Source organism: Apteryx rowi, unplaced genomic scaffold (genome assembly GCF_003343035.1).
Source record: "Apteryx rowi isolate R43461 unplaced genomic scaffold, aptRow1 scaffold_406, whole genome shotgun sequence".
NCBI classification, from domain to species: Eukaryota; Metazoa; Chordata; class Aves; order Apterygiformes; family Apterygidae; genus Apteryx; species Apteryx rowi.
The window spans coordinates 240,090-267,837 of NW_020450588.1; the positions used below are offsets into that span (position 1 = coordinate 240,090).

General features: G+C 40.6%; 1 protein-coding gene across 1 annotated transcript; it reads right to left on the reverse strand.

Annotated features, from left to right (window-relative positions):
• On the reverse strand, positions 1-27,748 carry PCCB (propionyl-CoA carboxylase subunit beta). Its single transcript, XM_026075544.1, has 14 exons — positions 27,634-27,748; positions 25,160-25,228; positions 23,178-23,234; positions 19,556-19,669; positions 16,992-17,102; positions 15,508-15,616; positions 14,494-14,614; positions 10,464-10,545; positions 8,266-8,389; positions 6,624-6,731; positions 2,746-2,846; positions 1,648-1,746; positions 1,318-1,411; positions 1-270 (listed from the first exon to the last, which is right to left on the reverse strand). Exons 1-14 carry the CDS (start codon positions 27,685-27,687, stop codon positions 149-151), a joined length of 1,365 nt encoding a protein of 454 aa, XP_025931329.1. The 5' UTR covers positions 27,688-27,748; the 3' UTR covers positions 1-148.

Genomic DNA, 27,748 nt, shown 5'->3' on the forward strand with positions numbered 1-27,748 from the left:
TTAAATGAGATAAACGTACTATGATTTATTGATGATCATTAGCAAAATCAAAATGAAAAGAAATATTTCTACTGCAAAGTAGAACTCCACTTAGAGAGTATGCAGAACACTGCCACATCTTGCAGCATGGCCAAGTCCCTTCTCACTCTCAGAGTGGAATATTAGCATGTTTCTTCCAGGGATTGGACTGTACTTTACTAGCCAGCACATCTAGGTCATGGCAGATGCGCATGCGGGTGGTTGAAGGTTGGATGATATCATCAACAAAACCTGTAGAAAAAGCAACCACATATAAAGAGTTTGCCTCTCAACCTTCTGTATCGAGGTTGTGATTGCAGTGAGCAAAAATCAAAACAACACTCCGAATATGGTTCACAAGTTAGCTTGAGTAAAGTCTTTAAAATAGCATGAAGAGGAAATATTACTATTTATTTCAATAGTTTTTAATTAATTTTTTTTTTTTTAAATGCAAAAGTTAACAAGCAAAGAAATTTAAAGGGGGCTTTACTCACTGAGTACTGCACCTGCTACTGCAAAGTTTTAGCCATACTGTCTCCTCCAATCTGTTAGTTTGATTTAAAGGATTTCTCTTCTAACCAACAACTCTGAACCTTTAACCTTGCATTTGCAGGAGTCTGTTTTATTCTGCCTCAAACAGCAGTAATGGTCTTCTGCAAAACTGGAAGGAGCAATACTGTATGTATCAGCTGTGGTGGAAAACAGCTTGACTAAGTCTTCCCAGCTCTGTGGCACTATTAACAGGATTTAAATGAAGTAGTACGAAAACAATCAATAGAGTAAGCCATCATAACCGGAAATGTGTAGAGAGCGGATTACAAAGTCAACAGAACTGCTTTGTGGAGCACAATTACATTTTAAATCTAGAAATAAAACCCCTTTAAAAACAATGGAAATAATCACTCCGAGGAGTCCTGTGGCACATTACTGAACTGAAACAGACTCCGACCCTTTTTGAAGGTCACTGGTCTGCACCTGGAACTGTCAAGTAGATTGTCAAAGCACCTGTAATTTTAAGGAAAGGTCTGACTTTTGAGAAGCTTCTAATGTCTACAAAATTGAAAATATGCTTTTCAGTGAAGTCCCTACATCTCTCCCTTCCCTTGCCATCTGAAGCATTTCATAGTTGTTATGTGGCTAGATGCATTTTCCTTCATGTGCACAAGTTATGCCACCTTTCTCACTCGTGCCTTGCCTAAATTCCCTATCCACCAGCAAAAGGTCTACTCAGCAGCTACAAATGTACCTATGTGCAATGGCAAACTCAAAAAGGGGACACAATGTGCCAGATAACCATACCTCTCATGGCTGCGGGAAAGGGGTTTGCAAACTTATCCACATATTCTGCCTCCGCGTCCATCTCTTTTCCTCTGAAAATGATCTGGACAGCACCCTAGAAAGACAAACATAGCCTAAAGGTGAGTGCTAGTTATTCAGGCCATAGAGAGGAAAGCTAKCTATCTGATTTACCTGCTCCCTTCCGCCCACCGCAGTATACTAACACGTGCATTCAGGTAAGYTCCTTTAGAGGAAAATACTGGTTGTCTTTGTCTTGTTAGGCTGCCTCTGCACTACCGCAGAGACAGTGAGGGTGGTTGCACACCAGTGCGAGGGTCAGCCCRGCTTTACCTTTGCGCCCATCACTGCCACCTCTGCGGTAGGCCAGGCGTAGTTTGCATCTCCTCGTAAATGCTTTGAGCTCATCACATCATAGGCACCCCCATAGGCCTGAAACACAAAACACAGGATTAGTGTGAAGGGACCTCATAGCAGCAACAGCCTCTATTCCTCTGGCAGCTTTTCCCATTCCAGAGACAAGCAAGCGGGGCTAAATTTTTACCTGTAAGAAAACACGAGTGTCTCCATTTTGCTGACCCCAAGAGCTGGATCCTTGCTCACTCAGCCCTACAAGCAGGCTGTGGTTGGGTCAGCACAACTGACACACCAGTACTATATTCTCGGCTTTTGCAAACACACATGTTCAAGGCATTTCCACTTCTCTGCTCAAAATAATTAGGAATTATAAAAACAACACTACACCAACCTCCTAAGACTAGATCACTTAAACTAGAGCCCCAAAAGAGCATGCYGAGTCAGAAACCTATCGGGGAAAAAAAGTAGGAGGGACTGGCCAGCACAGAAAAAGCAGAGAGATGTTTAGCTAAGCCTTTTTGGACCCAGGGGGTCCCCAGACTTATGGCAGCATAGTGTCAGGTACCTTATAGAAAAAGAGAAAGGACGCAAATTAAGGACAGTATAGGAGAAGCATATGGAAGAAGAGAAACCGCAYGAGCATTAAAGCTGCAGACAAAGCAGAAGAAAGATACAATCAGCACTGCTTTTGAAGGAGACCGAAATGGCACGAATATAGAAAGAGGATCGCAGAGACTGCATCTGTGCAGATGACATGTCCTCAGTGAGACAAGCTGGGTGACAGAAGACAAATACTTGACTGAAGGGTGTTCAAGGGCGAAAGCAAAGAGCAGAAACATGGTATTTCAGAGGAGTGCAGAGACAAAAGGAACAAAGGAACTGTAGTAATATTCTGAGAATAGAAATGGCTCTTGTAACTTGAGAGAAAGAGGTACTATCAGATGGGACAAATAGAGATGTGACAGCGAGAGAAAACAGAAGGGGGAGACAGAAGGACAAAGATTCATGTAACTAAAATTGCTGCAAGTGAAAACAGGAACTCTAAAATAACACTCTGGAATTATGCCAACTTACCTTTCTGGTGATGATAGTAATTTTAGGCACAGTTGCTTCTGCAAAGGCAAAGAGTAGCTTTGCACCATGACGTATAATTCCACCGTACTCTTGAGAGGTACCTACAAGTAACAGAAATAATTTTTTCACTCTAGGAACTTTACAAAAAAAAATCCAGTTAGGCAACTGTCATCATCCACTACCAGTGGCAACACTAACAACAACCAGAACCATGTTAATATCTAGGAGCCATTAACATCCAGGCAGTATTCTCCATATGATGCTGAACAGCTGTATGAAAAGAATATATCACCAAAAGCAGCATAAAGTAAAAGTCTCTTTCTTTGTATATAAGGTCACAGGACTGTAACACTCACCTGATGGTATCTTCCTAAGAACAAACTACAGTTACATAATTTTCAAGACTCCAAATGTGACTAGCAAAGAAAAATGCAGCCTAGATTGACTTCTCCAGAAATCCACACTCTTTCAAAGAACTTTTTTTCTAGACCAAATTAAAAGGCAGCTTGGCTACCATACCAAAAAAAAATAGGCTATTCTTCCTAAAAGCAAGCCCAAGATAATGGACTTTAAAAGACAGAGCATAAGTTCCACTGTAAGGATTCTCACAGCAACTAGCTCTGGAGAATGATGATGTCCAGCAAACATGAATACAAGTCATCCATTTTATAGGATGTTCTATAAAGTTTTGTCCCAGCTACAGGCATGGCTGACAGTCTTGGGATCATGGCTTCTCTGATGGTATGATGAGAGTATTCAGCAACTGTAGATTTTTGTCAAGGCCCCGTTCCAACAAAACGGTGCCATAAAAACCCAACCAAACAAAAGAACCTATCTTGGACTTGCTTGGTTACAGTTATATATGTGGTGCTAGGTAGTACAGAATCACTATTGGCTTTGCCAAAGCTAGTGCGGTAACCAGGTTCAAATTCCTAATTGAGAGGCATAAGAGATGGAAAGAACTGGTGCTGCTGCCCACATTTGCCTACACTACAGGAATCACAGCAGGAAAGGGTCAAACCAAAAGGTCTAACAAGATAGAAAAGCAAAAATGCACAAGATTCCCAAACACGAATATACAATGATGGGCAAAAACTGAGATAATTAGATGCAAAAATGAAAATAGCTAAAACAATGACAAAACTAGCTTGAAGATCTTGCTTCAGTCAGAGCTTCAAAGATAACCTTGATTGCTTTCTATTAAAGCAAGTTGGGAGAAAAAAAGCCTCCTGCACTGTGCATGACCTCAACTTTTGAGAAGACTTAACTCACCTTTGAGAAGACTTCTCTCATAGTCTCAAATCTTAATCTCTTCCTCCCCAAAACTAACTCTGTGCCCTTTCTGAGGAAGAAGTCCTGCAGCAACTATTTTCACTCTTGACAGCACAGTGTTCAGAAGACCTGAAAATTCTGTTCTGAGCACTAAAAGCACAAACTGTGACAGCTAGTTGAGGGACCATGACTATCACAAGAAGAGTTATGATTTGATAAGTAACTTTGGAAAAGCCTTTTACAGAATCTGAAGACACCAAAATAAAACTGCATATGTAGCAAGAAAGAAAGACTGCTACATCATTACCAAAAAAAAACCAAGAGGCAGCCAAAGGCTACTGGGTATTGCTCTCCCTTGTGCACCCCGCATCACACACGAGGGGACAGTGCCTCGGTACACTTACTTACCTGTCTGCCATGATGGGAAAATCTTCCCGGTGCGAGCAGTAGGGCATGCATGCACTGCATGAACCATGCATGAGGACTGGCACTTGGAAACAGCAGTCACTTGTACTTTGTTTCTAGGATTTCTGAACTTCAAATCACTGTAAATAACTCTACAATTACTTCCTCGCAGTTTAATCAACCTATGACATTATTATTTTCTTTCAGCACCTGGGATAACATCTTACAGGAATCTGGAATCTTTTTAATGGAAAACTTAAGATTTTAAGTAAAAGATTCTTTTGTGAGGTTTGGGTTTTTTTTTTTTTTTAATTTGGTAATCTATTTGGTGGCTTGACTTTAATTTTTTCACTCAAGTGAAATTTGAGTGTCTAGTAATTTATGCCTATGCTTAAAAATGTCTGTTCTCAACTGCAATTTCACTTTTGATTCTTGTATTTCCCTCCAGACTTGTCAAGCCCACAAAAGCTGCTTCCTGGCAGCAGACATTGGAAAGCCAGGTCTCATCCCAAGACAGCTGAGATACTCAAACTAGACCTGGAAACTGGGAAGCAATCACAGTCTGTGCAGTATAGTTGTTATASCCTTAGTTTCTAATTCAGGTGTAGAACAGAGTAGCCCATCACTTAAAATGCTTCAAGAGTAAGCTCAATTCAGCTGTTATTTGAACTGTTTACACCGTCACCCACAGCCAATTAGTACCTATTTTACACTCCTGTCTTGGCTATAGATTCAATCCCAAACTGGTTCTCTTTTTATCCAGCTTCAGGTTCTGAAAGGCTTAAATGTCATCTCTGCGTGCTCCTCTTAATTTGGGGGCTATTTAAGGTATTTGGTCGCTAATGTTGTTAGGTGTTTTGCACACCTCTGTGAGCCAGTGTGACAAATTCTTCTCTACTGAACAGGCAAAGAAAATGGCAACCACACTCAGAATATATTATTTAAACTGAAATGTCTAATGATAACATACTAATCTTTTAAAACTCCATAAAATACAACATCTTAGGATCACTATGAAGCCTCAGATTTTTCTCTCTGTAGTGCCAATCTTATTCGTCTCCTATTTACCTACTTTTTTTACTGACATTTGATTATGTAATATTAACTTACCCCTTTTGATTGGCTACATGCAAATAGCTTCGTTCTTGGATTTTTGAATAACTGTTCAAATCTAGATTCCTAAAGTGGTCCCTGAAGTGCCAAAGAGAAGTAACCCGCTGCTTTGTCCGAAAAACAGAATAGGAGGGTCTGTCTGCTGCAGGAGGGAAAGAAGAGGGTGCAAGAGGGAACAGGAAGGTTCTCTTAACCTGAAATTTCAAAGAAACTGAGGGAAGCAGACATGTATGATTGGATCAGCAGCCACCGAGGACATCTCTTTTTCATAAACCTCGTCCTCTTACACATTAGGGTATTAAGTACAGTAGACGAAGCTGTCAGAAGAGGCAATTTCTCTTGCTGCACCAAAGCTTGGAGAGCAATCTGAGCCTCTATTATTTTGGCATATCCAGYGATGAGTAGATTTTGCTTGGAATATATCCTGAAGGTGCTCGCAACAAGTGCACTACCCAGTTTTTAAACTGTGGCTGTCACGCCTACAGCTGCTTTGACCAGCGGCCTCCCTGCTCACATCTAATTCTCCCCAGAGGGCTAAGAAACTGTAGGTGGCATTGCCTTCCGCTGCATCTCGTGAAGCCACCGTCTTTGCAGGACCTCGTGGTCCCACACACCATCCCAGTGCAATGCAGCGTGTCAATAAAACAGCTAGTCCTGAAAGGGACATGGAGTTTCCTTATAATAAAAACAGTGCAACTTCCATCTCATCTGTGACRAGGGCAGTAGCTTGAGAGAACGCAGTCTTTTTTTTTCTGGATGGGCCACAATTAACAGCTTTGCAGTTGTGCCCAGACAGTGGGACATACCTTCATCCCCACATTCAGCCCTGGCAAACTGGTCGTCCCACCGGCTCCAGCTAGACAGTTCAGCAGTAACTTACTGCATGAATGGGTCCTCTTTTCAGTGTATGTATGTTTTGAAATCCCACAAAGCTTTGATTACTGCTATCAGCGTGCTCGGAGATCACAATCATCTGGCTTATTTAGGTCTAGTAGAGTAAACAGTCTTCTTTCTTAGGTAGGTTTTAAAAATATGCTTTTACTCCACTAAACCACCCCTCCTCCCAACTAAGTGAGATAAGTGCATACCTGGTAAAAATCCAGGAACATCCACAAAAGTAATCAGAGGTATGTTGAAAGCATCACAGAACCGAACAAAGCGGGCTCCTTTCACAGACGAATTTATGTCTAAGCACCCTGAAGTTAAGAAAACAGGGTTAGGCGTTAACAATTCCAACGATCTTCTAATGGCAGTAATTCAAAGCAACATCAAAAATCACATTCTGTATTATAGCTGTATTGTCTTCTAAAAACAAACAAACCAAACCCAGTATTTTCTATCACTTTTTTTAACAAAAGTGATTGATAGTCATTTAAAAAAAAAAAACCCACTGTAGATAATGTTGGGAAAATCTACCCTGAAGTTTTGCTGGTTTAGCCCTAAGATTAGAGTACAAGATACAGTCAAAAAACACTCATTTTTTTCTGCAATATAATCTATAGATTTCAACATCCTTTAGTGGTGACTGCTGTACAGATAATACAGTTTGTTTCAAAAAGCGGCATTTAAAAATATAATCATGTAATTTAAGATATTTTTTTATAACTTTCTCTTTACCGATATTTTTCAGGTCAGTTCAGACTGAAACACTACAGAGTTCTCCATAAAAAACTCAATGTTCCTACTAATATACTAAGACAGACCGGCATTTTTGCTAAACATGCTGCAAAGTGTTTCTGTTCTGTTGCAGTGCCTTTTAACATTTTGTTACATTCTACTACATTAAGCCTATACAAAAGGCATATAAGAGCACCTATCTGAAACACCAAAAATCTTTGCTAAAATTAAAAACATCAAATGAAGACTAAAGTAATAGTAAAGCCTGCTGACTCGCTAGGAGTTTGACAGTCATATCTTGGCAAGATTCTCAAAAGAATAAATGCAGCATACTGGGTCATCTGATTTTTCCTAAACTAATTTGTCATACAAAAAGGCACAAAACTTAGAGCAAAACAGAAACTCGCAATTAGTGTAAATGGCTTCAGAAATTATCTAAGGAGCAGAGAAAGCAAAATCCCTCAACAGTCATAAAATGAAGGGTGATCTTAGCAATAGCTACATGCTTGTACCGTCATATCTAAGTTATTTGAGGTCAAGAGCCCCACACTGGTATGCCTGAAAGCTTAGCATTTTTCTAGCTGTAGCAAGTAGCCTAATAAAAGTTACCTCCCCCTACAGAAGTGTTTTAGGCGTTTTAGTGCATATTGCYGTGGCAGTGAGTATGCAGTTTCCATATTATCCTTAATCCAATTAATTGCAGGCTGCTGCCAGGACAAGCGGTGGTCTTCTGCCCACCCTGGTTACATGTTCCTACCGCTTCTCTTGTGCCGAATGCAGCAATCATTTAGTTACAGGTGAGCCAAACCACCTTGCTGAGCTAATACAGAAATTCACCTTTTTTCCTGGTATTTTTACAACAGATCACGGACTGTTCTAAGTCACAGTGCAGCTGCAGGACAATGAGATTCAACAGAAAGAAAGTGGTAGGAAAACGCTGAGCGTGAGTGGAGGCCCATAAAAAGTATAAGCTATACTTTAAGCTATAAGCAGTTACCCTCATAGCCAGACAGCCCTACAAAGAGTGCCAAAAAAGACAAGACCAAACAGTCAGGAGGCGCAAACACTATTTGTGGAGAAGTTTCACAGCACAGTCCAACAGCCAACTCCAACCTGATGCTACTTTGGGTTGGTTGCCCACTATCCCGACCGTTCTTCCATTCATCCTGGCAAATCCAACAACAATGTTTCTGGCGTAGAAAGGCATGATCTCAAAGAATTCCCTTTCATCGACAATCTGCAAGAATAAGAGTTAGGCAGAGCCCTTATGAGGCCATATATACATAACACAGACAAACACAAAGCAGCTATGCACGTATCAGAAATTTTTTTAAAGTTTCAGAATTTGCAGAATTCAAAAAATATAAAAGGAGAAAAGAAACCTGTTACTCTTCTTTGCAGTCTTTATTTCAGGAAATAACTAGTGTGGCATTTGCTATCAGAACTGCCGCTTAAGCATTCCAGCAGAGAAAATCTTTATGATGTTTTCTCTGTAGCAAGACAGAGAAATTTCCTAGCTTGTAATGAATTAAAGCTTCAAATCAGGTGGTTATAACTTCTTTCTTGCAACTTAAATACCAGCAGACTACACTTTTAAAAGAAAAGTTTCCAGTGATAAAAACAAATAACACTTCTTGGAACTTGGAAACTTTCCATTATGCGATATATTTTGCAATTCTTTGTACATACAGAGCACTTTGTTAACAGAGACCAACATATCATGCTGTGTTGCGGCAGATGATCTGTGTACATCTCCTAAGTTGCACAGGATAGAGGAGAATGGAGAAATCCCTTTATCCACCCTAGAGGGAATACACACTGTGTCAAAGGTATCTAASCGGAACGGAGAATCCTTCGGAGCAGCACTTCTCACTAGGGTTGAAGTTCTCTAAAGTGACATCCACTGGTGTATAAAGCAGTATCAAAATTCACATGTTCAAAAGAGACCATAATTATACATGGAGCAGTAGCGACACCTATACATGGTTGCCTGGTGTTTGCCACTATAATTCCTTGCTGTCAACTGTTTGTGACAACTTTGCCTGTGCAGGCTGCAGCTTGCCAGTCATTGCTGAGAACGAGGCAAATGAAAAGTAGCAAAAMATGCAAGTACTGTTTCAAATAGTTTTATTTCCTTCCTTATTACCTCTCAAAGTCTGTGGGAGGTTTTTTTTCCTCCCATTTGCTTAAAAATTTTTAAAGCCCACCTTTTGACTTGGAACAGATAATACTGCACTTCAGACTAGAAAAATCCTCAGATCAAAAAACAGATCCTGAGCTTTTCTTTCTTCTCTAAAATGAAGCTAAATGCAGCCAGCTGCAAACTGAAAAGTATTAGCGGAATGAGTGTGTGGGGAGAGCCAATCAAATAAAATAGTAAAAGGCAGAAATTTGGAAAGATCCTTCAAACAGAGCTGAGCACCACCACCACCACCACCACCGCTTGTACACGCTGTTTGTGGAATGGAGTAATTCCTAGCATCCGCAGCCATCTTGGACTCCTACATCGTCTCCCATTCAACATCTGAGTGGCAGAGGAAGCAGCTGGAAATCTGATGTTCAGATTCAGACTCTGAAGGTGCTCTACAGGGGGCCGTAACAGTTTCACATAATAAAACTTGTTTTACAACCATTTTCTCACAAACTTTTAAAATGTGGTAAGTAGTTACAATTGAAACAAAATAAGTATTCAAAGTTAGGCAAGGGAATTATCAGCACTGCCTAAGCTGCTTTAATAAAATCCGTGTTATTTATACATTACAATATAGGGTTTTTTAGATTAAAAAAAAAAAAAAGAACACACACATGCTCCCTTCCCTTCCACCACCTCAGGATATCTGCCTCATTCAGGGGAACAAATTTGTACAAAACTGTATCTTAGAGTAAATAGAAAAGGAATAGATCTGTGAATGTATTCTTTGTAGTTTATTGCCTTCTATATAAAAAAAAAAAAAGTGATAGAATTCAAGACAGTATTAACAAGGGGATTTTTTTGACCCCTAAGAGAAAACTGAATTAGAGCATCTTCCATCTGATCAGTTATTATGCATTGAGCATGAGAAGATGAAGCCTGAGAGCAAATCATAAGATTCCTTTCATCTGCTAATATCTTATTTTTGCAGGTTTTGGTGTCCCTTGCTTCATGGCCACAACACAGGGGAAAGAAAGTAACTTGTGAAAACAAGCGCACTTAAAAAAAAAAAAGAAAAAGAAAAAAAAGTCTTCGGTGGCATTATATTGGTTCATTTTCATTATTTACAGTTATTTAATACTCAGATTTTTCTCAACAGTGCTCAAACTAGCAGACTTACAGAGTGTATGATATCCAGCATATCATAGGCTTTAGTAGATTCGACTGGGACAACTGTATCCAGCTCAGGAACCAAACGGTTACTGCAGAAAATAAAAGTGTAAGTGACAATATTTGCAGACCAGATGAACATCAAGACAAAACACTTGGGCTTACCATCCCACCTGTCTGAGACTTCAATGAAGCTACTTCTCAAATACGGGGAAAAGCAACAGTCACTCCTGTTCACCTTAGCCAGTTGTGCCTCAGGCCACCGAGGGCACAATTCAACCCGCTTCAAGTGTCTGCTGTTCTGAGCTCCTTCTGGGGTCAAAGGAGGCGAGCCAGACTGATCTCCTCCTGAAGGAGGCATCTCTTTTAGAGACATCTCTGCCTATGAAATCATCTCCTAGAAAGACCATTTCCCTTCTTCAACTAGAAGGGCCTAAAATTACACGTGCCGAATATGAGAGCGGGTGAACGCTACAAATGGCGGTCTGCAGGGGGCACTGGAGACGTGTCGGACGAAGCACGTAGGCACAGTAGAGCGGTGGGAAAAGGATTTGGCGGAAGAGCAGGAAGTGGCACAGGCAGGACAGCCTGCTTATCCAGCGGCTACAGCCCTCACGAGCTGGATGGCCAAAACGGTCTCTCCCAATGGCAGAGCAAGGTTGCCTGTCGCATACCTGATGCTGGTGCGCGCGCAGAATTCAGGAGCTGCACACGTACAGCGCTGATGCTTTCCCTGCCTCTACATGGCCCTCAGGCCCCAAGTTGAACACCTGTGATTTAAGGAAACTTTAACTGTAAGAAACCTTCCCATTTGTGTCTCTCCTGCCACCAAACAGGCCGAGATTCGTGGGTGGGAAAGACGTGACCCCTCCTAGCTTCTTCAGTTGAACGGTTGTGTTTAAAGACTCTTTACCACTAGTCTGTTCTACTCAACAGCGATGCGCTTCGTGTGGCACTTGAAATTTCAACAAAAATGCTGCCTCCGTGTTTACAACTCCTGCTATCAGTTACCTCTATCATCAGGTCCTACTGGCTTCATTAAGGACATAYGAGCGTCAGCATTCACTGGGTCTTTGGACTCTTTCGTAGGCCCCTGGCTGGGGGCAGGGATGTCCATTTTTATGGGTCATCACTGAAGAGGCTTTGGAGGGTATTACATTTGTACTACTCCACAAAAATACCGATGCATGTATGTTATAAATGGCCTTTTTGTGGAGCTCTTACTGAACTACTATTTTAACGATGCCATGATTTAGTACAGCCAAAACTTTGTCAATGCAAGACTCTAGCTACCCAATTTAAAACTGAAGTAGATGATCTGCAGTTTTTCAAAATCAGGCAGAAAGTAATACTGCAAAGCCCACAGCTGTCTCTGTGCTCACATACAGGGGGATAGACAGCCACATCTCTTTGCCCAGAGAATAACAGATATATTTATTTATAGAATAAAACTGGCAGCAACACTTCAAGTATTTTTTCCACATGATTGAAGGAGTCTTGTATGCAAATATTTTCATAAAACAATATAATGAAATCTTAATCRGATGAAAGCAGCTGATTTTAACATACTAAACCTCAACCTACAAGAGTTTCTAAAACTTCTACTTGTCTGTAAAGTAAGTATGACTGTGTGTTAAATTCTGTTGATTACTTATGGATTATATTCTCAGGTAACCCAAAAGATAAGGAAAATGGAAGCATCAAATTACTGCTCCCATAAATTTACAGCGCTATATTGAGGGAAATTATAAGGCATCGAAGTGAATAAYAACCAGCAAAATGAACACATTACCCAGGACATTGTAAGTTTGAAAATCTCCTTCAAATCATCACATAAAATGAAGGACATCTGGAACTTGTTATTGGCGTCACTGGATTTAAAAGGCCAAAAATTGTGTTTCTTACAGATCTCATTTATCAGGAAGGATCTGTTGTTCACCATCAAAGCAGTCATTTGAAGACTGCAACAGCCTGAGGAACCATCATCCAAATCAATACTGGTTTTCATTTAGTACAAAAATGAAAATGTACCTCGGTTACCAAGGATCAATACTTACCTCCTCCAGAAACTTCGGGCTTTGGAAGAAATAATTTTTTTTTTTTATAGTCAGAGAGACAGAAGGTTAAATCACAACACACAATAAACTAGATACAATGAACCAGACACTCTTCAAAGGTAGAGGACATATTTGCCATTAGACAACTTTGTACTATAAGGAGCCTTGTAACTTTTTAGAGTCCAAGTCATTGAAATCAAAAACTCCAACCAACAGAAGTATCAMCAAGCAAACCTGATATTTTTCAACACCATAAAGAACCTACCCAGAGAGAGGAAAAAAAACAAAAAAACACTTCTGGACTTAACAATGAAAAAAAATATATATATAAAGCATTTAATTTGCGTTACTGSTGACTATTTTTCCTGGCATGAAAATGATGCCATAAGAAAGGAATTACTCCAGAAGGATGGGCTTTGACTGGAGCAATGATAAGGATCAACCACATCACTTCGAAGCAAAAGGAGTCCATTCAGATGTCAGTGTAACCCACTGAAAAATCGCAATGTAAGTATTAAGACCGCAAATGGGAAAACTGTTGGAGATGCTGCCATAAAAACAAGTGAATTTAACAAATTRTCTTCACACACATAAAGACTACTGAATTACAGTTCTTAATGCAAATTATCAAGTATTTATTAAACTGTGATCCTCTAATAACATGGCTGGTGCTACGAGCAGATAGTCTGCCTTAAGAAAATAAAGAATTAATCTCGTATCCATTAGTAGCCACCCAGTAACAGCTTCTCACAGGAAAACAAAACCCTCATTGCAAGATGCACTGAAYGGCTGTTGTTTCTATAGGAAATTAAAACATCACATTGAAAGGCTACAGACGATAGATATCCCAGGACCGTTTGATGGACACTCAAGAAAAAACATGCTAACCTTAAAGTTTGCCAAATACTGTTAGAGATTTGCTTTAGTTTGTCACCATCAAGATGTAACAGTCTTTCCATGCAACAAACCTCTAAGAAGAAACATCTTGGAAAATGTTAGGATTAGGAAGTAACTAACCTGTCTGAATATTCTCCAAACAACAATTGGCAAATTTATTTCTGTAATAGTGAACAATATTTCAGGTAGCAGAGCAGTGGTGATTTGTAAAATTAATTAATTAATTAACTAAATAAATAGTTTTAAAGACTGCAAAAAAACAGTTAAGCGTGAAGCCAGGATAACCCTTCTGACTCGCATGTTAAAATCTTCATGTGTATAAGAACCACAAGTCRTTTATCACACATCTGCAGAACTGAAAGGAAGAGCAAATTCAGGAGCAGTTCCCAGACAGGAGGGGCAATGACCTCTTACGGTTTCCCTACGATGCAGCCAGATCTCAGGCCAAAAAGCTTTTAGTCCGCTGATGTTCTCAACCTTTAATGCTACTAGCAAGCCTGTCTACTCAGACAGTGCCATGCTGGCTCTCTGGCTGTCCCTCTATCTCTTGGAAAAAAATTCTGATAAAAAGCCAGACAGTCGCCCTTTTTCCCTTCTTGAAATGACTCAAGTCTACACTGTCAGCCATATAAYGAGCCTGATGGATCGCTACCTAATACATAAAATTTCTTGCCTCCTTTCCTTCCTTGTCACTTCCCCACCTCTAACCTTAATGAACAAAACTTACCCGGCAGGCCACATAATCGACAAAGCAGGGCAAGTTCTCCCCACTTTTGTTCATAGCAATCTTCTGCTTCACTTACTTGTTTCAAGGRACTGTGACAGCCCATCGAGACAGAAATTACTTCTTTCCATATTCTGTACACAGCCAGCATAACATTGCCTTAAGACGATACAAAAATTAAGCAAATCTAACATGTCTGTACGCATGCATGTTGAAACACTTCCCATAGTCTCGCATTGCAACACAGAATTCATCAGCCAAGAGCCTAGGCACAAAACACTCATTTCTTTACACTCTTTGAGCCAAAGAAGCCATGAAATTCAATGATCAGAGATCACAGATCTCAGCCTGTCTCCTCTTACCTGGGATCATGGCATTCACAAACTGGGGCTGGATCACGGTTGCTAAGAGGTAAATAATTAAAGAACTCCCGGAGATTAAGTAAAGCATCTATGTCGTTCTCAAAGGCTCTGTGTGCAACTCCTGGAAAGAAACAGTTAAGCAAGTACTGAAATTATTTATTTTCAAGTATGTATCAGTAAGGGCACAAAGAAGTTGTAACAGAATTTTTTAAGTCCAGGTATTAACAATGAGGAATTTTAAACCACCAAACTTGACCTCTGAAAATATTTAGAAAATGCCTGGCTGTGTCAGCCTTCCTTCTTAGAAAGTCCGGATTGCTGATTTCATGTTTAAAATAATATAGAGAGGTTTRTCAGCTGTTGCAAACCTAGCTGGATCGCAGCCTTCTGGAATTCCACCCAGCTTACTGTCCTGGACTCACGCAGGCTGGATCTGAGCAGCACCTCTGTGGGTCTTTTTGCTTCATCATCAGTCCTGCTCGCATAGAATTTGAGGTCCCACAGCTGTTTTTAGCCCCCAGAAAAGTCATGTGTTGCCAAGACTCTCGGAGGTGGCAGGGGAAAAGAGCTTTATCTCACATTGCCACCTTGCTTATAGTTAAGAAGTTCARTCAGTCATGCAGGAGGCCAACAACAGATTGTTAAGAACCTTTCAACCTGTGTAAATCTCCTCCGAAAACCAAACCCAACCCAACCCAASCCAAGCCTGCCTTGCTGAACCCTGCACTCCTCCAACCTTCCCACTTCCAGAATYGTAGGTGGATTTGCTACTTCTAAATCCCAGAACTCTGCCACACACCCACTTCTGCAGTTTTGTCTCCCATTACTAAAAAGGGCTGGTAAGAGAGTCCTAGGCACAGCAAGATCCTGCTTAAGCAGAGTTTTATCCCTTAGCCTCAAGTGACACCTACAAGTATAAACTTCTGTATGAGGTAATCAGCTGCTTCGTTAGAACAACTATGGCACTTACTTTAGCGAACAAGTAGTACATGAAGTAACCTATCCAGCTCTCACCAGATACAGCAGTGTGCGTCTTTGCACCCCCAAGCTGCTCTTGCGTGACGTCTTCATTGGTAACAGACTTAACTACATCCGGGCCAGTGATGAAGAGGTAGGACGTATTCTGGAGGGGGGGGGAAGAGATGGTAAATGCTAGATCCAAGCTGCAGAAGCATTTAAGGAAAAGCCACAGTCTCTAGAGACTTTCCCTAGAATAAGAAAGCAGTACAACACAGGGAAGAATTTCTTAAAACTCCTTTTGATTTAGGAATCAAAATAATGTATTACACTAAAAATCTACAGAAAATTCAATTAGCCACAGGTTATTTAAGAAAATTATTCTTAGCTTTCCATAAATAATAAACTGAAGCTAGTTTAATTTAACCTAACCTCAATATGAAGGCATATTTTAGCATTCTTGTGCATCTTTTATTTTCAATGTCTGTATTAGTCCCTATATACATTATCAGTTTATGTAAAAAAAAAAAAAAAAAAANAAAAAAAAAAAAAAAGACAAAGATGAATTGTAATGCAAAAACAACGGTATGAACAGTGCAGTTATTTCCTATGCCAAACTAAGCAAAAGGAATGCTGTGTTAGCACTAGGAGACACTTGAAGGAAGTAAAAATCGAAGAAGGTTGGTGACCGCAGAACTTTAAACTGAAGGTGGGGGAAGAAAAAAGCAATTCTGRCTCTTGCATGCAGTCAAAGCGCTACCACAAAATGCCAAGAAGTAAACATGGGTGCAATGTTTTTCTCACCCCACCATTAACCCCTGATTTAAGATGTTACAAAACTCATTAACAGAATTCCTTTTGAAGATCTTTACAGGCGTGATCCTTTTTCTAAAAATCACATAAAACACATTTTTTTTCCAACATTTCCCTAGCTGTGTCTCAAGCAGTATCTGTCATGTCCTAGTTGCAACCGATACCTGCCAGCYGCATAACACCCCCCAGCAACTAGTTTCCAAAATGAGGAAATGGCTCTGGTTTTCAAAATACTTTTTCAAAACCAGGTCATACATTCACCACGCTACTTGATCGTACAAAACTTGCTACCTTTGCATTTCATCCAACTTTGTAATACATAACAAAATTTTAAAGCCTTTAGGAGTTGGYTCCCTGTCTTACATTAAACACTTAAGACTTGTTTTCTTTAAAACTGAAGCTTAAAACAGAACTACGCAGCTTTGTCATTTTTAAATAAGCATCTTGAACAGAGGTGCTTTTTAAGAAAAATTCATGATCCCTTCATCAATCCTATGTGCAAAATAACAGCATGGGACCATTTTAGTCTTGCTATCAATGACATTACTGATAAYTAATGACACTAATAACCACTAACAGTACAATGGCATTAATAACATTCCTGCAGCAAATTCCAAGCCTTCACTGCTCCAAAGCAGGAGACCATTTCCAAATAAAACCCTGACACAGGGTCTGCTTGTGACTGATCAATGTTACCAACAGCAGGTCAGCATATACTCYATCCTTACCTTCACCATGAACGTGAAATCAGTCAGAGCAGGCGAATATACCGCTCCACCAGCACAAGGACCCATAATGAGGGAGATCTGTGGAACTACCCCAGAACACAGAACATTTCTCTGCAACAGAAAAAACAAAGATGTCTAGTTTTATCAGAAAGTCTCTGCATCTTTAAATCCGTGCAGCGATTGATGTGGAGCGAGTGATGTGGAGCATTAACCAGAACTACCTGATACACTTTAAGCATCAGTTAACATATGGTTTTCTACATCTCACAGTTTTTTGAAGCATCAAATCTTAAAAGTAGAAATGGAGGCCCATATAAGGCCCTTCAAAGCAAGGCTGGCTGGCTACTCATGCCTGTATCTGCAGTATCACACACTGTTTTGGGCCCCTCTATACGAGAAAGATTGACAAACTGGAGCACGTCCAGTGGAGGCCTCCAAGACTGTCAGAGGACTGGAGCAAAGAGAGGCTGAGGGAATGGGGTTTGTTCAGCCTGGAGAAGAAAAGGCAAAGGGGCAGCTTATTGCTGTCTTCAGTTGTCTAGTGCGTGCTTATAGAGAAGACTGAGCCGCTCTTCTTGGAAACGCACAGTAAACGGATGAGAAGCAGTTGGCACAAGTCACAGCAAGGGAAATTCCAACTAGATACAAGAAAAAAAACATCTCAAAATCAGGATGGTTAAGCACCGAAACAGTGGCCCAGGGAGGCTGTGAAATCTCCATCCTTGGAGATATTCAAAACTTGATTGAATAAGGCCCTAAGAAACCTGGTTTAGCTTTGAAATTGGCCCTGCTTTGAGCAGGGGTTGGACTATGGACCTCCAGAGGTCCCTTCTGACCTAATTTATTCTATAATTCTATTCCAAAGCAGTAATGCTGATAGTTGATGGGGATCATGAACAGAAATTAATCCAGACGTCAAGAGAAAATGAGTTTTTAAAAAGCCCACCACCCCAAACATACCACATAATTGTGGAAAAAAATAAAAGAAAGAACAACTGGAAATAGTCTGAACTTTGTCCTCTGGGTCAGTGCTACAAATGTCATATGGCATTGACTCATGCAGTTGCCACCGTGTTAAAAAAGAAAAGAAAAAAAACAACCCACACCAAAACCACGCACAGGCAAAACTAAAGCAAAAATGAAACTGTCAGTAAGATGACTGATGATTCTCAGGAGCTTTCTGTCACTTGTTTTCAAAACAGTTATAAGAGGCCTGTGCCACCACCACAGCGCTTATGAGTAACCCATTTCCTATCATCTGTAGCTAATGACGTTTCTGTCAGTACAACTTTGAGTATCCTCACTATAAAAGACATCAGCTGAACTTCGTGGTTTTTCTGTTCCTCCTGCAGAAGCGGTTCTGATCTGTGACTTTACTCCAGACAAGTCACTATTGCTTTGGCAATAGCATCAACTATACATTGGACTATTATATGTATAGCATAACTACACACTATGTTTCTCCAGCTCAGAAAAGAGAGACAGGAATATGACTGAGGTCTAAACCTCAGGTCTCCTGACAGCATGTGAGAAGCCAGTGCTGGTACGGGAAATACACTCAGTGCCGCAGATTTGAACTTAACCCACTCTTTGCAACACCACCAGTGCAGAGGCATCTTAGCGATGCGGCTTCAGAAATTGAAGGAAAAGCCCTTTGAGCTACACGGCAAACCTAAGGAGCCAGAAAGTCTTGGTATAGCAGGCTGGAACTGAAAACTTTYGCCAGTCCAACCGGATGCCCCCAAACAGTCAGGTTAACAGGTTTCATTGTAGTACATACTGTTCGTTGTACAGAAGTTTGTGACTTGCATCAATTTCCTATTTTTTAAACTTATTTTCACTGACCTACCATCTTGAGAGAACAGGCATTTCGTGCTTCTGACCTGTTTCTCAAGTTATCTTCAAGCACATAGTGCCTGATTTACTTTAAGTCCCTCTTTCTGCAGTGGGAAATCTTCCACCATTTATCCGCACCCTTGAAAGCAAATGAAACATGAAACTCTTAACATGTCTGTATTTCAGAGCAGACACAAGGACAGCTTGTGGTGGATCACCCCCATCAATCACCTAACAAAACACCCTCTAAACTAGGGTATGCCCACCTGTCCCTGACAAACAGATAAATACTCTTTAGAGRAATTACAGCCCAGCACAGAGAATCTATACTTTAGTGTGAATCTGAAAGTTAAATAGTTGTTTGGGTTTTTCTTACGATTAAGTAAATCGCCTATTCTTCCATTCTTCTGGCAAAGYTAACAATATAGTGCATCTCCTAAAAAGCTTTTCATTGGATCACAGAATTTTATAAGGCTCAGTATTATCCTTGTTTAACAGATGGGTAAATGGAACTAAGAGGTACAGTAATTTGCCCAAAGCCAGTAAGGAAGCCRAGAGAGAGAAAGTCCGGGTCTCACAAGCCCTTATATCTGCTTTATCCTCCAGGTAACGCTGGCTGAAATAGGACGATGACATCCTCAAAGTTTACTTACAGACACTAATTTAGGTAAAGGACTTTTCCACCTTTGGGGATGGCAACCTTCCTGGTCATCCAGCAGCCTACTTACCAAAAATATATCTGCATAGCCAGCCAAAGACTCCACTCCCTCCTGGATACGGGCTCCTCCAGAGTCATTCAGTCCAATCACTGGTGCTCCAACCATGGCAGCTTGATCCATGATCTGGTGATGAATGCAGACTGTTCGTTATTATCCTAGCTAAGCTAAAACTCCAAAGCAAAAAGGCAAACACCCTCCCTTCACCCCCCCCCCAAAATGTCCACCCCTAGAAAAAAAAATATCCGCATGTGCTAGAATTATTTGAACTGCTTCTGCAGCACTCACCTTCACCTTTACTTGTACCATAGTCACTAACTGCTTACTGACGCATCATGTCTTGACTCTTCCAGACTTGAGATTTAGAGATACATGTTTACTCCCTGTCTCACCCTTTAATATTCACCCGCCATGCTAGCTGTGCATCTCCGTACTCACACTGTATTCTCCAAACCCTGTGCTAGCTCGCACATCAGAGAAGCTTGGGCCAGAAAGGACCAAACTGTCTCTGTTCATGAGGAAGTCTAAATTACACCTAAAACATTCTCAAATATACGTCCAATCTGATCTTAAAAGTTTATTGCAGTGGCGATGGTGTCATCTCCCTAAGCAGCATACTCCAATATTTGACTACCCTTCTTGCTGGAAGTTCTTTGAGAAGACTAAACTAAATCTTTCCTTCTGAAATTTAGAACTGTTACTTCTTTCTCAATACATAGTTGACATGAAGAACAACTTACTACTTTCTTTGCTGCAGTCTTCATAAACATTCAAGGATCTCAAATCTCCCTTCAGTCTTTGTATTACCCTTCATATTTCTAGACTACGCACCATCAATTTGCTCACACTGTTCTTTCTAAATCCTATTCTCTAGCYCTCTGACTATTTTGGCTATTCACCTCAAGACTCTTAGCAATGGTTCCTTATCTTTCTTCAAGAGTTATGCCCAAAACTGAACACAATACTGCAGCAGAGGCTTAAGTGGGAGGACTGAACTCCGCAGATGTTATTTAAAATATTCCTGCTTATTAGATCCCAGTATAATGTCGGCCATTTTTGTAGCACTACACCACTGGCACATTATGTTAAGATCTGATTTACCCTGAGATCATTTTCTGTAAAACTACACGTTGTCAGTCAATCCCCATTTTGAATTTTGCAGTTGCTTTTTCCTACCTGAAATTAACCCTTTCAATCATTGCTACCAAATTATATCTTATTTCAGACAATCTTTAACTTATCAAGATTTTTAAAGCTTCAGTCCTGTCTTTCAGAGTGCTTGCAGGATCAACCTTGAATTTTATATTGCCTAGAAACACAGTAAGTATACTCTATCCCATTCAAATCAATAGTATCCTAACAGTATGAAAATCCCAGCCCAAACATGAATCAGTAATAACTATCTCCATATAGTTCTCAAGTGGCTTTATCCCTACTTATCCCTATCATTTAACRTAAAACAGTGCTTCTTCATGCTTTGCGCATGTCCATTTAAAAGACAGAACACCACTGTGGCAGAACACAGAATGAATTTGCAAATTAAATACAATCCCAGATTTTAAAATCGTCTATGTGGTTTGCAAACAGAGGCTCCTTGAACCATGAGAGGCCTTGTTTGCTTATGTGAAGGTTATGCAAGACATTATCAAATGTCTTAGTAGAAATCAGTGGAGGTGACATTTATTGCTTCTTCCTAGAAGGCCTGTTATCCTATTACAAAAAGTACACGTTAATGAAATAAGTTCACTGACACATTTTGCTCTCTTCCAGGGCCTTACATACAGTTTAATTATTTGTGTCAAGGTTTTTCCAGATACTAAAGTTTTTCTGCAGGCACTCATCCACAGGTACATTCAGAATACTGAAAACGTGCTCCTGTATTTGAGACCAAACCTTTTTTGCCATATCAGGATCTGTAGGGACCACTTCAAGCTTCCTTCTCCTCAAACACTTATTTTTCTTCCTCTTTGGGCCTAACCAACAACTGTCTTGAAACAAGACATCATAAGCACCATAAGATGCACATAAGTAGACAAGCTTTAAAGGTGTTCCCCACCACAAGTGGACACMTATCACTCAGAAGAGCTACATTAAATCTTCATTGCTTCAGGGAAACCATGACAGGCACCTAATGTGGTTTGAAAGAACGTAGGCTCTTCTGCAAAAGGGACAGGCAATCAGTAGCTCAGACCTACCTAGCCTTGAGCTTTGCTGCAAGATGCCAAATATCCCACCTCTCTGCAACTCTAGGGAGAATCCCAAATAGCAAGCAATTACCATCAAAGGGCCAGATCTCCAGGAAAGTCCAGCTCAGGGAGAGCAACTTCACTTCCATGTTCCCGGACATTTTACACCCCTTAAGCAACTGATAAGTTTGCATGAGCCAAGATTGCCTCTTTCAGAACAGATTTCTGCTTCAAAGAATTCAGCCCAACAAGAACTAAAAGAAGTGAGCCAGAGACCCCACACCACCCAGGCAGTGGTTTTGGGCTCTCCACTGCCCAAGCTACAGCCTCAAAGGCTTTGAGCGTCATAGCAACGAACGCATCCAGAGCCTTCAAACTTTGGAGCCCACCACTGACATTGACACCGATGCCAACTGAGCACAGTATCAACTAGGAAGGACTTGCATTTCTTCTAGTTCTGCTACCAGCATTCTCCCTGATTCTTCGGAAATAAGAGATCAAAAAAAAMCCCAAAAACCCACAGCAGAAAGCATCCCATCTTTCCAGTACCATTACATCCATCCCAATACAAAGAGACACTGCAAAGCTCCACTGTAAAAGGGTGATAACAAATGCCTTTTCCCAATATCAACACTCAGTAAAGCCGAGCCCAAAGCTTTTGTATGTTCTAGTTTGTTAGTTTGTTTTTTTTTAAATCTCCCTACTGCTTAGGAGTCTATGCCAAAAAGTAGCATTCCCATTAGGAGAAAAGGCCTTGAGCTCCATATGCCTTGTTTCTGATTTCATAGTAACAAAAATCAGGAAGTATTACCAGCCCGTGCCAYTGATCACCCATGCATGGAAAAAATCCTGTCCTCCATGCCCCTGGGGTTCAAATACCAGCTTTTCCAATGATACATGCAGACGAATGAGAATAAACAGCCCAAAGTGCCTGATAACAAAAGCCCAGAGGATCAAAGTGACCTCCAAGTTGTAAAGTTGTTTATCTTCAGATTGTTTACTTATTTCATTCGCTTTTTTTTAATTAATATTAAACTTTCATGTAATACTSTTTATAGCACAACGTTTCTCCCAAGTCATTTCACATTGCTGCAGTGGACAATAGCTAGTTAATCCACATCCCATCCTTTGCAAGTCTCTCTTGGCTCGTTAGTAGAGTGCCACAGGCAACTTGGTTCAAATAAAATACGTATTACCCAGAAAAGCCCCGTTGTGCTTGAAAAGCTTCCAAAGGGCACCTCTCTGCCAGCTTTTTGCCAGCCTCTGCCTTTTACACCTTAACCGACAGGAGGAGATATACATTTTCAGCTTGCCAGTGACATGCATCAGAGTCCATTTAAAGTCAGTCACAAGTCATCTTCTCCAAGCCATTAGCATAACAGACTGAAAATAATAATAAAGAAAAAAAGACGCTGACAATTTTTTTGTTTTCTCCTCTGAAATATTACCTTGCAGATCTTCTGGGCATGAGCTCCAGATAAACTACCTCCAAACACAGTAAAATCCTGAAAGAAAAAAGGAAAAAAGAGACTAAGGAAAGAAGCATTTCAATAACAAACAGTCAAATGAATCCCAGTAACTGATCCTGATATAAAATGTTGCTAGTAAACAGTAAAATCCTGCAATGCTCTATATTGGGTGTGCAGCTCCAGTGCATCCTGCCTCCTTAGTAGAGCCTGCAGATCAATCCTGTTCAATCCATGCCTTCTTTACAAGTAAAGAGACCTGTTACAGATACTTGCCAGTGGATCCTATATTAAAATTGCAAATTTACTATATCTCTTTTGCTTTTTTACTCTTCACACAAACATATTTTCCTCTTTTACAGACACTAGCCATACTGCAGTAGTCTTGAGAAACTTCACCTGTGAGGAAGTCCCAACGCAATGGGCAGCAGTAGGATGGATATGCACATAACATATAGTCCGACACACAAACAGGCAGAAAATTAAGAACTGAAACTATCCGATTGTTCTGTATTCATGAGTTTCCAAACATCTCCAAACATCAATTATTATTTTATTGGCGCTGCAAGGATGATGTCAGCCAAAACTGACTTGCTGGTGCTACCTCTAGTTCTGAGCAGCAAGATCTTGAAATAGCAACATGATGTCCCGGGAGGGACAAGGGAACATCTGATCCAAAAGGGAAAAGGGATGTTGACACCTATTGACACCAGTGGAGCCCAGAGCCAGCTCCTGATGAGCTTCACCAGTGTATTCCCACTGAATCTTTCACTCAGAGGAGACCTAAAAAACATGTTGACAGAGAACAGCATGGCTAGCAAATGGACCAAAAAGGAGGTAACATCTCAGGTGGCAGCTGGATTTGGAGGGAGATAAGATGCTAAAAGAAGGTGTACCACAAGAGGGCACATTTAATTTCTTTTAATATAAAAACTGCCCTTGATTTGTGTTCTTCTAAAATCAAGGCCTCCGTTCAGCTCAACTATCTATGTTCAGATCCACCTGGTAGTAACACAGTGTCTTTCCTTGGAAGAACTACATACCCAAGACAAAAAAAAGCTGGGTGTATGACTTGCAAGGTCACACAGCAACAATCATTCTGGCTGTGGAAGCAATTTGAACAAAGGCTACTTTGTGGCCCAGAACAGAGAGGCAGTTACCAATGATCTGAAAGAAAGCTCTTCTTTCACTGTGTTGAGACTCAGTCAAGTCAAATCTCTACCTATAGTGTTCCCTCTAAAATATTTTTAACATAAAACACATAGTCTATCTATCTACTTGTATCTATCACAATCTCTTCAACTAATCAGAGAGTTCTAACTTGAAAAACAGTTCAAGGTTGCTCAAGTACTCTCTATCATGAATTCAACTCATTGTAATTCCAGTTAAGATCTTCAGCAAACGGCCCGTCGTGCAGCTTGAATCCCTGAAGACGGCCACAGAATTTGCAAAGCACACCACTGACACAGGACTCCACACGGCTGCAGGAGTCCATCCACGCAGATCCAGCTGCAGGGACGGAGTCAAAGCCTGCAAGGGCTTCCAGCACAAAGGGCTCAGTAATTTCTCCATTAATTCACTCCTTGGTTATCAAAACTGCACTTTGGGGGGAATCCTCCAGTCTCTCAGCATAGCAACACCCAATGATACTACACTAAAGTAATAATAGTTCCCTATTTCAAAACATTCCCACTGGCTCTACATTCAAAAACATCACTTGCTTCTCCTTCACGAACAAACTCTCACTGTTCCACAACTGCATCTCTCACCCAACAAAGCTTTTCGAAATGCTTTTTGGCCTCTTCTTGTCTGAAAGTGCCCTGCTTCCTCCCACAGGATGTTATGTTTACTTCATGCTTGTTGGTAGAAGGTAAACAGGTAAATTGCTACATGGTCACACCGAAACAGGGTGAATTTCAAAGGATGAGTTTATGATATTTAAAAGACAACAAGCAAAAACATACCTGACTAAAAACATAAGCCAGTCTCCCATTAATCCGGCCCCGGCCAGTCACCACACTGTCTCCAGGATACTGCATTAAGAAAAAAAATAGTTAAAAATAATAATAATAAAAAAAAAAAGCAATGACATCCACTAAAAGAAACCCTATACTGAGTACCAGGCCAAGGCAAAGACTGGTTCTCTTAGAGGACTGGTCTTTCATGTTTGCAGCAGGGGCTCCAGAAAGACTTCTCCTATCCCTGATATGGACAACTGGAGGTAACACCACACATTAGTTAGGTATTAGTGTGAAGTATTAGAAAATTTTGCGGMTTCCTCTCAAAAAATTTTCATCTCATCTGGAAATAAGATAAATAACATATTTAAAGACAGGACGTATCTTTTATTAGGACCAACTAATGTTTTTGAAAGAAATGGTCACAGCATACAAACCTTTCTTGAGGTGTTGATAAAGAAAAAAACCCAACAACCCTGGAAAGATCAAAAAACACAATCACAATCACCCAAAATACTTCAACACAGCCTGTCCCATTTTTCACCCTATAAGTAATAGRAGAAGAGAGAGTTGGAAGAAGAAAAAGAGCCTGAGAATCTTAAAATCTGCTTACCCACATTATCTCACTTTTGAGCATAGGAAATAACATAGTTGTCTTTCAAGACAGCAGCAGAAAAGCAACTTTACTGTACTGGCATAAAGGAATTCCAGGCATTCAAATGCTTTTCACTGTTGCTGTTTTGCACAGGGGGAAAAAAAAGAAAGAAAAAAAGAGCAAACTGTGCAGGGTCCACTGTTACAAGGCCCGTTCACGCTCCAAGAGATCAGTCCTCAGGAATGGCATACCACGTCGGGGACTTTCCCCAGGCTGTGCAGACAGCACTGCTAAGAACTCTTGCTTCTCAACGCCAGCCTCAGCACACAGAGCAGTAGGAAATGCACCTCTGCTTCCAGCCATCCTATTACAAAGACACCTCCTGATAGCACACGCAGCCCGTACAGTGCCCTGGATGCAAGCGCATGTCTCACCCTACCTTCAGAAACTTCCAGGAACCTAGAGAAATTCAATGTTAACCTAATATTCCAGCTCACTGGCCACAACTAGGTCATCTGTTGTGAAACTGTGCTCCGTAAACACAATCTGCAGCTCACCGAAAGGTGATTTCTGAAGGGTAAGAAAAAAGTTAACCCCATGGTCACTCACAGGACTTGACTGCTCATGGTATCTTCAGAAACGACAATTTGTTATCAGTGCTGCGGGATGCAGTGTTGAGTACCAGGATGAGAGGCTATACTGCACTTATTTCAATTTGCTGGGGAAAGGAGTAAGAAATGACTTATAGAAGAAAAGACATTTGCTCCTACTCGCAACGACAGGGAAGAACAGACCTAATACAACATCCTTCCCAGCACTGGGTCCCATCAGCCTCCTGGCTACTGGAAACAAAAACAAATCCTTCATCTTCGCCGGTTTCCAACGTCCCCACTTCCCACGGTGGAAGCCTGCTGGTCCCTGTTTTGGTCACAGGATGCAGCCCTGCAACTTGAGAGGACTTGGAGATTGATGAACTGGTTTAATAACCACACACACAGAAGTTGTGGTCATTGAACTCAGCATGGGGCAGTGGCACGTAAGGAGCAGCTCCTCGCCGCGCCCCCAGCCAGTATATTCCATAGGAAACTGGGCCTTCCCGCTATAGAAAGATTTGCGCTGAACACACACATTCGCACTAGGCACCTGCGGTTCCTAGCATGTTCGCTGGTCACATCTGTATTAAGTTGCAACAAAATTTTTTCCCCCGTTTAATTAATTTATCAGGCATCAATGTTGTGGTGAGAGACTTTGGGGAGCTGTAGATTTTTTTCTCCACAACACATACGTTATGTACCATGGTGGTTTATGATACATGGCCGCATATCTGAAAACTGCATAAGTGACACAGACTGTAACTCACTAACAGACCAGCATGGTAACTGCTTGAATTTCCAGATAGGTCAGATTTTAAGGCCCTAAAGGCTAAAAGGACTAATGGCTTTTATGACCCTCTAGTTTGACAGGCATAAAAAAAGTCTGAGTTATTTCAACCAATAACTGCAATATTGCCTGTAGAGGGACAAAAGTATCTACCTGTATTTGTGTTTCACATGTGACTTGACTGTCAAAGTAGTAACCATAAAGCTCTGCAGCATGTCTGTATTATTTAAAAGAAAAATCTACGACAATATCCAAGGATGTATTTGAACCAAAAAGGTGACCTTATTAAAAAAAAAAAAAAAAAAAAAAGTATCAACCTTAGACAATGGATAAGAAGCAAACCGTGTAAATGGTTAAATGGAAATTAAGAATAGCAAAAGAAAATTTGCAAAACCAAAAACCCCAAAATAAATAAATTATGTGTAAACAGAAGAGCCTATTTTCAAACTACTTGGCTGGCTGAACAGTGAAAGAAAGTGAAACGAGTCATATGAAATAAAAATACCTTATTCTTATCAGAGTCCATCCCAAAGTCAGAACATCTGTGTTCCACAAACATGTCATATTCATCAAAACTGTCAGGGTCCAACAACAGAAGAACTCGCTCCCTTGCTGTCAGC

Bases quoted from the DNA above. Each gene is read 5' to 3' on its own strand.
- PCCB (XM_026075544.1), bottom strand. From the start codon at position 27,687: ATGTTTGTGGAACACAGATGTTCTGACTTTGGGATGGACTCTGATAAG. The intron at 19,670-23,177 runs GTAATATTTCAG...ATTCATCACCAG, and splicing joins ATGCCCAGAAGATCTGCAAG to ATCATGGATCAAGCTGCCAT. The intron at 6,732-8,265 runs GTTGGAGTTGGC...TCTTAACTTCAG, and splicing joins CCAACCCAAAGTAGCATCAG to GGTGCTTAGACATAAATTCG.